The 12,354-nt window shown below is 36.4% G+C and overlaps 1 protein-coding gene across 1 annotated transcript in view; it reads right to left on the bottom strand.

The window, feature by feature from the left end:
• Positions 1-10,065, bottom strand: part of LOC139468809 (zinc transporter ZIP11-like) — a 59,443-nt gene extending 49,378 nt beyond the window's left edge. The window contains exons 1-2 of the mRNA XM_071250950.1: positions 9,958-10,065; positions 594-632 (exon numbers count right to left, since the gene is read on the bottom strand). Coding sequence (XP_071107051.1) covers positions 594-632; positions 9,958-10,065 — 147 coding nt within the window. The remainder of the gene's footprint in view (positions 1-593; positions 633-9,957) is intronic.
• Positions 10,066-12,354: the final 2,289 nt, after the last annotated feature.

Here is a 12,354-nt window from a genome sequence, read left to right as displayed (position 1 = left end):
GCTCAAGAAAGCTGCTTTATGATTGTCTAATGTCACAGGGCCATATGACACAGTTGAACCAATCAACTCAACTCGAAAGGGTGCACGGGAATCACGCACGCATGAATACGGTGTTAGCTTAGGGCGTCTCAACGTGTGTGATTCCCGTGGCTGTTTCAATGAATGCTCGTTCCAACCATGACGAACAGGTCTGGTTGATGATGAAATATAGTGATGGCTAAATAGACAGATTTTTTATTCATGCATCGATTGTCTTTAAATGTAATATCCAGTTATGTCATGTATGTATGACTGTTTAATAATCTCATACCAACTTTGACTGAAGTAGGCTCAATAGTTTTTCAGATATTGTAGTAAACGTCGGTACGTTAAATTACCTTCCAGAGTATAGTTGTAAATGACTGAAAAAATGTCAGGTGTCGCATTATGTATCGTGACATGACCAGATCCAATCTGACAATATGTTGAGATATCAGAGTCCTGCACCAATTCCACTTCACCCAACCCTCTCTGGATACGATCTGATATGTTTTACTAAGGCCAATTGAGGAAATATTCAAATTCATTTTCAAAATATTCACATAAATACTTACCCCAGCAGCAAATCCAAGACTTCCATCAAGTATTTTTCTCTGAAATTAAAAATGCATATTTTACACATTTCTAGTGAAAGATGATGTATATCACCGTATTCATTGTATAAAGAGACCCGAGCAGTAAGAAAATGGGAGATGGGAGCTTATTAACATGTAGCCTGACTCCCAGACCCTAGGGAATGAATTACAAAAGGAGTCCAGCTCAAATCTAGAATGATTTGGCATGTCTACATTGCCTCAGGTGAAAATAAGGATCGTTCTGGGCTCCATGTTTTTAAATAAGATAACTTTATTTCTGAGACTAAATGTCAATTAATATGATACACAAGTTAACTTTGTCATCAGAGATTGACAAGTAGAGAATAAATTTAGTTTAAACAATGATGGAACCAATAATAGTTACAACTTCCAAGGCAATTATTTACACCTTCTACACGAATATGTTTTCTCCAAATAGTCTATAACATACACAAGAAAAAATGGACTGTCGGTTCTATTTTGAGGCTAAGTATTGGGCACTTGCAAACAAATGGTGACGATTACTCACAGATTGGTCTAGCAGTTGGTCATGGCGGGTACAGTGAAATGGTACATGGACAAAATGACATAACAAACCCAAGAGTCATGTAGGTTTCGCCATATTTAAAGGATACTAAGCTCTGGTCAACGAGTGTTGGCAGTCCTACAAATCTGATTCAAGTCCTTCAAAATCCACTCTGTCTGCTACCTCAGACTTTATTATGTGTATCAATATTAGGGCTGGGAAGATACACCAACTGTTTGATCTGATACGTATCATGATACCTTGCTCATGATCCGATACGTATCACGATACATGCATGTGCTCATATCTGTGGTGCGTATGCCATCTTTTTCATTAAATTATGGCCAACTACCTTGCACACAGACGATTTACAGTTGGTAGTGTCAAGTATGGCGCAGTGGATGACAATATTTACATTTCACCACTAGTGTCATATATAATTAGTGTTTGGTGAAACAGTTATTCAAGCAAATGTTGAAGGTAAGAATCAATATTTTTTATTTGGTGTGTGACAGTGATCGATACTTGTATCGAGAAGTCAATAATCGTAATCCACTGATGCATCACCGACTAATCAGTATAATAGTTAATCATTACCATCATTATTGCAGAATGACACAGTTTCATATTCATAATTGCATCCATAATTGTAATTCTAAATTACACGGATGTAAATATAGCAGTTGGAGCAAGGAGCAGTTTGGATTCCTACACAAAACTCTGAGCTACTGGTAAGTCTGCTCAGCTAAATGCGTCACGTTTAATAGGCTTAGAGTATGTAGGCCACTGGTTCACCTGTGTCCCATCATGGTCAGATATACAGTAGAACAGGGAAAATATACAGGAGAAGACGAATATAACAAACGCGGATAGAGCGAACAAACGGATACAATGAACTGTTAAAAAATTCCCAATTTATCTCCTATATAATATCATATAAAATTTATGTATATAACAAACTCTCTACAGCGAACTAACGGATAAAGCGAACTGATAATTGATCACCAACAAGCCCATCTACCACTAATTAGTGACATGTATAGCAAACTGAGAAATCTCACTCAGTGTCAAGTGTCACCGACAATTGGCTGTACGCAATCAGCGGTGAATCAACACCCTCAAAGCCAGAGCAAAATCACCTACTACACATCTCCCCGTATCTAAATCATAAAATGATAAATATGTTTACATGCATTTGATAACAATGTTCCAAAAATGTTATGAATTGAATGTTATTAAATGAATGTTATCAATTGAATGCTATGAAGTGATCATTGCTAATACAAGTCAATGCCGCAATTAAGTGTATTGTTTTTTATCCAAGATGATGGACGGTTCCGAGCAAAAACGTATACAGTGAAGAACGGATATATGGAACTGATTTCTCTGGTCCCTTGCAGTTCGTTATATCCATGTTCTACTGAAATCACAAAATGCCTATCATTGTCTATTCTAAATGTACACGTTACCATGGTTACATGTGACTTAAGCTGCACTTGTACACGTTTGCTTCTTTAGACAAAATAAAATGATAAATTAATTCAATTTCCAATGCTACACGTTCTGCCTTTAAACACTGCTTAAGTCAACACTGACAGCAACAGCTTGCTATCAGCAATATACTCTTTATCATGGTAGCAAAACAGGCATAGCAGCCAACTTATCCATGGTTAAACATGATCTATCTTTGTAATTTGTTTTGAGGCTGCAGTGATCTTTTCCCCATTAATGTTCTGGCAAAACTAATATTATTATCACTGAATACAATGAATTGTCTGTTCTTTAAAAATAATTATGATAAACAGCAGCAAATAGGCAATTTGGTGACGGCTGACACTACATACAGGCTAAAATCAGAAATACCTAATAAACATGATAAATAAAACACATTAATTTGTACCGATTCATCATGTGTTCATAGCACATGGTGTTCATAGTGAATCATTTGACATGTCTGCTGTTATTTCAATGTAATGTCACCAGGCACACCAACAGTATGAACAAGAGCCTTGTCACTCCTGCTGTTGATCTCACAGCTGTGACACAAGCCAGGACAAGGTGTGGGAAGGAACACGCTAACCTGATAGTGATACAACATCTCAGAACACAGACAGATTTATTTGCAGTGCAAGTTTCTTTTTTTCTGAAATGCATTATTCATTTCTTATTGGGCATAAGATTGATTTACATCATCAGAATAATTCAATTTATAGCAGTTCACAGAGACACCATGACTGGGATCATTCATGAAAAGTACAAGCATTATTTTCCAGTGGAGATGTCGTTGAAAACTGCAGTAACACTTGGTTTGATTGTTTGATTGATTGTTTGTTGTTTAACGCCGCACTCAGCAATATTCAAGCTATATGATGGCGGTCTGTAAATAATCGAGTCTGGACCACAATCCAGTGATTGACATCATGAGCATCGATCCACGTAATTGGGATATGAGGACATGCATCAACCAAGTCAGCGAGCCTGACCACCCAATCCTGTCAGTTGCCTCTTACGACAAGCCTAGTTGCCTTTTACGGCAAGCATGGGTTGCTGAAGACCTATTCTACCCCGGGTAAGTAACGCTAGGAAAACGGTGGGTGGATGGGGTAGGTAATAATGTTTTAATTTTGTTTTCAAAACTATAAAATGCTATCAGAAAAAAACATAAAATGGTCCTGCCAAAGACATAACTAGAGAATCAACACTTGTAACTCACATGGCTCAAACTTCAAGGAAGAAGCATTTTGTACAATCATTACCTAAACTGTTCAAACATCTGCAAGATGTGTCAGGTGTGTTGAAATAGAGCCACACACCATATTTCAGCATCACATAGATCTGCTTATATGCCCACCATTATCCAATCAGCATGATCAGTTTACAGATCAATTATGCCCATGAATACTGTTCAAACATTCAAATGGATTTGCATTTGCACAGGCAATCCCATGGCAAACCTTCTCGATCTGATTTGAGTTCTATTTGCAAAACTGACATTGTAATACTTTGGTATGGCTTAAAAGCGATTTTCTGGATAATTTTAATAATAGGCTACACCATTTTTAAAAGGTACTTAGTACCTATCATATTTAATCATGATTTGAACAGAATGCAATATAAAATAGAGGCAATTAGGAACATGTGTGATAATTGGGGTAAACTTAAGGTAATAGACAATAATCAGTAATCACAATAAGCAAGTGTAGCAGAATTATGTGTGTGCATCGATAAATGATGTCAAAAACACAGCTACGGGTGTGATTCGTTTTATTAGATGATGAGTGGTATACCTTTCTTTCACACCCTGAAATGCACAATAACACTCAATAAGAATCTTGTAAATTATGACAATTAAAATGAGGACATGATACATCATTAGAATTACCTTATACATATTATAGAGGATATGTATACGTCCTAACATGCTACATCATTAGAATTACATTATACATACATATAGTATATGCATACATCAAATCAAAATACTTCTTAGGTGGTGTAAAACGTGATCAATAGATAAACATCATAATATAATATATATTTACATGTGGTGATTAGTAAACATACCAGAAGTATGGCCTCTAGGTGTAGGTGACACTTTAGTCTGTCACGACTACATGGTCAGGGCTACAGTGACATCAAAGTACCTATAAATATGGAAGTTATTCTAAATGTACAATAAAACTAGCTTCCTTACACAATGCTCTTGCGCGTGTGGACATTATTATCAAATCAGTGCTAATGTTTATACATATTTACAGATCTGAACACAGCACTACCATAAAACACAATAAATTACTAAACATCCTAAAACTATCATAAATGTCCACACACTTACAATACATTTAACACATATATGAAAATAGCCTCATAAACATAGTCAAACAACACTCTGTCCAGGAGAATCAGACATTGACTAAATCTCACACATCATAACAAATACCTTATTTAACATACACCTATTTATATAATCTTATTTATGAAAAGATAGATTTATATATGATTGAGTATTAAATTGGAAACATACCTTGACTTTACAAAATCTGTAAAAATGTGCCCACTTGCTGTTGTCTGTCAGTGACTAGTCAGTGTAGTGACTGAGGTGCAAGTGAGGGTTAAAAAGCATGCAAAGCTGACCCTAAGGAAAACAATAGGGTCAACCACTCAACCAGAACATTTGCCCTGGCTGACACAAAAGAGCTGATAGGGTAGTGACTGACCCAAGCATAACTAAGTTAAAAGGAATTGTATCAAATCTTCATTAAAATCCCTAAAACCCATACTGCAAACTAATACTAAATACTAATACTAAATACTAATACTAAATACTAATATTAAGTACTAATACTAAATACTAATATTAATAATAATAATACTAATGCTAATACTAACTACAGTATCTATTATTTACACTATATACTAATACTGACACAAATAACTAATGCTAATATTAATACTAATACTAACTACACTATGTATTATATACACTATATACTACTGGTATATTACTGGTTAGTTGACAGTTAAACAAAACCTGTAACTGCCACACAAGTTTGAATAAAGTTTTGACAAAAGGAAGTAATTACAAGGGCTGACATCAATTTTAAACCTCATTTTAGAAGGAATAATGTCACAGTAAAATCTTTTGTTGTGGACATGAGACGATGTCATAGAGGCACCATATCATCAAACACTTGAGTCAATTGAGCAAATTGTTTCAAGTGACAAGTCAATAAATAATTAAGGTCTGTGACCTTTGGAAAATGGATACACTTGAGGAATGTGCAGTGATAAAGTACTTGCAGAAAAAGGGATTAACACCAAAAGCCATCCATGAAGGTCGGAGTACAGCACGAGAGAAGGCTGCCCCTTCCTGTGCCACCATAAAGATGGCGGCATCAGAGGTTGAGCATGGCAGGGAGAGCCTTGAAGATTACCCCATTCTGAAAGTCTTGTCAACAACACAAATGAACCAGAGAATCCACAATATTATGATGCCTGACTGACAAATGACCGGCCATTGTTAGTTCAGTGGGCATTTCCCAGGAGAGAGTACATTTCATTATCGCAGGAACTTTGGCAATGAAGAAAGTATCATCTCGTTGGGATCCAAAACTTCTGACATCTGATCAAAGATGCGCCAGACACAACATGTCTCGTGATTATCCAGCTGTCTGAAGCTGATCCAGAAAGGTTCTTGCAATGATTTGTGACTTTGAGTCCAAACAACAATCTGCTTACTGCTTTTTATTGCAAGAGGCGACTAACAGGATCAGGTTTATTTACAGACTGCCGTCATATAGTTGGAATATTGCTGAGTGCAGCGTTAAACATCAAACAAACAAACAAAACTGCTTATTGTGGATATACCTCTATGACATAAGGTAATGTCCACAGCAAAAGACCCCACTATTATGTAAATCCTTCTATATGAGGCTCATCAATCAACCATCTTAACTAAAACAATGTCGTTTAACTCAAATGAGACCCCTGTCTACATAGTTAATGCCTTGAAACTCTGAATACAGTGATTCCTCGCTACAGCGCTACAGCGCTACCTTCGGGGTCCAAATAATTGATGAGCGTTATAGATGATCAGCGGTTTAACGAAGGTCGAGTCGTGGGTGGCAGATGACCAACAAAACAGTATACATGCTCTGCCAACCTAACACGATCTATGTTGCATGTTTCAGAAGTTATTTATGATTCATAGTGTAAAAAAGAATTGATCGAGTCTTATGCGCTTTCAAAAAAAACCAACACATTGTATCCCTTCAGGTGAATAAGCAGGTAGATCTATAATATAATTATTGATTGAAATTCTGAATATAATTAAAAAATATATATTGTAAACATTAGTCCAGATCAACAATGAACATTTTTTTTTATCCCCAGATATTATAATAATGGGATCAAATTGCGTACTTCAGTTCGGTATCAGTTCAGTTTGGAAAACTTGAGTTTATTGAAAATGTTAGTTAATTTTGGGAGCCATGCTTTACCATGCGCTATAACCGAGTTAGCGCTATATTGAAGGGCGCAATAATGAGGGAACACTATATTCATGTTTGTAAATTTCATAAACTCTGCGCAACTTTTGTTTTGGTGGACAAATTGTTTCCTATAGAGACAGGTAAAGCTGGATAAATCAGCTCCATATATAAAACCACTAAACCAGTTTGAAAGTAAAAACAGGGTACATCATGTACATTACTCTGATGGTAGAAATTGCATTGGAAAAGCCAGACCAGCTGGAACTGATAATAATGAATTGGATCTTTCACAATATACCCATAAGCACGTTAAGCATATCAAGACATAAAAATATGTTTAGAAATCACTTCCTTTACAGTATTATTCTGATTAAGTTTGAATACCCTTTTTTTCAACGGTGGGAAAATGACTTGACATGAACAAATGGTCTCTTCTGAACATCACCAGCATGTGTCGGAGGTTCACATAAATAATTACTTGTGGGAAATATAGAGTACACAAATGTTAAATATACTATAATTATTTATTGTATATTTAGCCTGTTTTTACTCCATTGGTTTATCAATTCCCTCCCTGCAGTATTTTCATTAATGTTGCCGTTACCATGGTTCCAGAACAAACACAAGCAAGGACCCACATCTGTCATGGTGTATGCTCCACTGATTTAATGACTGGGATGATCAAGATCCACTGATATGGTACATAGCCATGTGAAATAACCGGAAAATTGATCTACATGATAAAATGGATGAATCATAACAACTTTATAATTTCTTTGCCAGCTACAAATTTTGTACTTGCCCAAAGGATACATCAAATATGAGGTGAATTGCTTTGTACCTGTGGCTGATATTGTAGATAACCCATACTGACAGGTTTGCTGATCTGACTGTGACTGATGGGTGAACATTATGAATGAGGTGTCAATCATTATGCAATAGACAGCTTTAGAAGTCAATGCTAACAACCAGGTAGCTCATTGATGGTCAATGTTCAAAGTTCATTTGGACAAATGTGTTAACAGCTTCATGTATATATATGTAAAACTAGTGTCCTTTATCTTGGGGATGCTTTTTCTGTTCATAAACTATCTGACCTTGAATTTTGTCAAAAATCTAAAATATTTTGATCGTCTTGTTGACCATGTTAACAATTTCATTTCCAGTACAGCACTGTATATTTGAACACTTTTGTTTAATATTACACTAAGAACCATTCCAGCTATATGATAGCGGTCATTATTGTGTGGAATAGGGTGGAGGGTAGCTGGTATTTTATGACTCAAACATAATGATCCTAATAAAACACTAGTAAACGATTCTTAATTATTATCCTATTTGTTTACAATGTCAAAATTAAGGGTCATTTCACACATTCAATCATGTTTGCAAGGTCAATATTTTTGTAAGATTAACAGAAATAGCAGAAACAGTTTATGTGTGACGGCTAAGAATCAGAACATTGATCAACGTGGCAAACGTAACTACCAGTGAAAACAGTGGTCATCCAAATAGGTTTGATTTTTAAGTGGATTACGGTGCGTGTGATTTTGTCTTTTTCCCTTTGACATTAAAATACTTCTTACGAATATTATGAATTTTTCTCTGTCAGAAATTGACTAAATAAATCACAATAATTTTTTCACTTTACTTGCCCTTTTAGAGGTTTGACAACTAATAATTACCAAGAGGCCATACATTTATCTTCATGACATACGGCATTTGAACAGCTTTTGAATGACACCACTGAGATCAATTTGAAAAGACAGTGTCACAATTTCACCCAGAGCAATGAACGGGTAATGGCTAGATCTATATTTCTGATGTACACCAGCTTGTGCATTTTGTGGAGAGTTCTGGAAACAGATCAAAGATTACCTTCAATAGCTGTGGTAATCATATCTGTCCTGCCCCCTTATATACATGTTCTGAACGATTTTGATTTTGACTTGTCACTACACAGACCTACAGGCTGTTCCATAGTGTTTTCCTTATAGATCCCCTTTTCCAAATCAGCATCGCAATTTGGATGCTTCAGGGAATTGCATGGGTCATGATCTAACAACAAATGCAACATGATTCAGTTCCTAAGACACATCCCTTCAAATACAAGTACTTATATTTTAGATTGTGCAACAATACATTTACCTTTCGAGTAGAGACCGAACTGGCAAAGAAGTTTTATCCACCATTGTGCGCTGTGATGACAGCCAAAAATTTGTACCCTCTCGTTGATTCCAACCCGATAATGGCGACAAGTACATAGAAAGTTGCACGATAAAAAATATAACTACACATATTTGAAGGCAAGTGTTTAGGATGTGAATTGTGTTTTGTGGGATTACAGTTCATGTACAGTATGGACTTTCTTCAATGTTAAAACCTATTTTTGACTGCAAATGCTGCTAATAAAGATAGCATGGTCTCTCTAAATTGAAATAGATCCTCTGAGATATCAGTCCTTATCACCAGTTTTCATCCAAATGCTTCAAACCACTGCATATTTTTATCAAGGATGAGCTAACTGTATTGCTATGGCTTTTCACACTGTAGTAAAAAAGCCTAATTGATTTAATGTCAGTAATTCCATTTTGTGAATTTAAAGCCTTTAATGTTGTTTCTTTATTACAGCAAAGTTGATGCAACTCCTTTATTTTGTGAAACCTGGTCCAACCCAGATCGACGTGTCACCCATTGAAAACCGCTATCAGCTGTCGTAAGTCACTTATGGTGACAGGTCGTCAGGTGTGGGACTGAACCATTCCTTGACATGCAGCATTTCTCGTTGTCAAAAGGTAAGGAAACATTGTAATGGCCCCAGACTTACCTGGCCGCTTTTGAAGACAAATACAAGCCCCGACCCAAGCGCTGTCAATGCCCAGGTAAACAAGGTACCCAGAAGGGCCTGAGCAACAGGACTGTACCCCTGCAACATTGCTTCGCCTCGAAACACACCGGAAGTAAACAACGTGTAAGCCTTTTATATTGGAAAGCTATCCAGGGGAAGTAACTGATCGACGATTTTAAATACCGCTCATAAACTTCTTGTTTTCACGGAAAGTTGCAGGTATTTCACACACGACACGAACAAAATTATTTTTGTGCTGTCATATTTTGAATAATTATAAACAAATGTTATTTCTTTTTATATGTTATAATTACGGAGACTTTTCTTTTGTTTCTCTTATGTTATTTATGAATCTGCCATAAATATGTTTAAAAAATGAATTTAGATATTCAATAAATTTGCATAAATAAAATTCTATTCTTAATGAAAAATCTGCTTAATTTCAACAGTATTTTGTAGAAAAATATTGCAAGTAGTTTTCTATAAAAAATATTTTCCTTCATTCTCTGGATATTAATACTTCTTTCTGTTTGTCACTCAGCAATATATTCGAGCTATGTCAGCAGGAACTATTTCAGTCTTGACCAGACAATTCATTTATTGATATTGTGAGCAATGACCCATCACATCAGGGTACGAAGACCGCTACCAACCAACTGACTGAGCAAGACCACCCAATCCATTTGACTGCTGGGGACCAATTATTAACCGGAATCCTCATGGGTCTGTCTGTTTGTAACTGTTGTGACACTCAGAACTGTCCCTGAATGATGCAATTCAATCCTTTGTATGCACATTGCCATCCAGTTTATTTTGATTCGATTAAGTTCGATTCTTTTACATATAGAAGGCTCTGATGGTTTGAGTACCTGGGTTTTAATATCCGACCAGGACACAAGTACCTGATTTCAATTGTCATATGTCGCACAATCAACATTTTCTCTCTCTTTTTTTCAATAGCATCATCTAAAGCAAAATGCATCAAGACACTGTATATCGTTCCTCTTCCATGTTTACAACATGTGTTAGAGAAGTGACAATGTGTGTTATCTCCCCTAATCAGGTACATGTACCGGGTACTCAAGTCCTTCACAAAGGACTCAAGTCCATCTTAACCTGCCCCATGCTCTGGTAGCTTACTTGAGTAACGGTCATAGCCTTATTTACACGAGGGTAGATTTACACATGACTTTTTCACATAAACAGATTTTCTTTTTAACATACTGGGTTTTTAAATGATAAAGGAAAATTATGTAGACAGACAGTGAATCCTTGATAAGTCAGACTTTAAATGTGAAAAAGGCAAATGTCACACTAACATTCCAAAAGGTTGAGCAGTAAAATTCGTTCTGCTTTACAACACATTACCTAGTTTGCAATCATTCATGAACAGTGGGGCGGTTGGGTAGCCTAGTGGATAAAGCGTTCACTCGTCACTCCGAAGACCCGGGTTCGATTCCCGACATGGGTACAATGTGTGAAGCCCTTTCTGGTGTCCTCGCCATGATATTGCTGGAATATTGCTAAAAGCGGCGTAAAACCATACTCACTCACTCACTCATGAACAGTGAGTGAGTGAGTATGGTTTTATGCTGCCTTTAGCAATATTCCAGCAGTATCACTTAGGGACACCAGAAATAGGCTTCACATTGCACCCATGGGGGGAATAGAATCTGGGTCTTTGGCGTGACAAGCGAATGCTTTGACCACCAGACTACCCAACCATACTTCATTCATGAACAGTCATGTATACTAACAGTTGTTTATGATAGAAGAGACACACAGTTATTATTGTTAAATATAGTCATAGCTAAAAAAAGATAGCGACGAGATAAATCGCTAAGAACAATGAAGAATGAAACATGGTTTATTTCACAATGAAACACTGTTTTATCAAGACATCATTTTTGGAGATTCGAACATATGCTCGCAACTTGATGACATCGTAAATTTGACGTCATTTCTCAGAGGGAAGTGTCTTGTGAGTGACTTGGATTTAAAGGTTGCTTTGAATAGTATTCCAGTTATATCATATGGGATATCAGCCTAATGTGTGATGAAAAGCCAAAATGATGCAGGTCTCAGACCTTTACCACTTTGGTGAAACCCATGGGTATGGTGCTGACAAATCAAGCATTATGAACAGGGCAATTACATCAGCAGATCCTGGTACAACTAAAGGATGCAACTCTGAACAGTGTATTCAGGCCCCTTAAATCACTGCGCCGCCAATGTGGTGGAATGTGAAGGACCAAGGTCACTTCAGGTACAAAATCGAAATATGAAAGAGGTAAATGTGGTTATGCTGAATACCACATACTTCCTGAATATCAAATTTCATGATGATAGAAATTGTTGAGTAATGAGTACATGGGT

This window comes from Haliotis cracherodii, unplaced genomic scaffold, assembly GCF_022045235.1.
Source record: "Haliotis cracherodii isolate W230 unplaced genomic scaffold, xgHalCrac1.p SCAF_2, whole genome shotgun sequence".
Lineage (NCBI taxonomy): Eukaryota > Metazoa > Mollusca > Gastropoda > Lepetellida > Haliotidae > Haliotis > Haliotis cracherodii.
The sequence above is the reverse complement of the archived record's forward strand: the minus strand, read 5'-3'. Positions and strand labels throughout refer to the sequence as shown.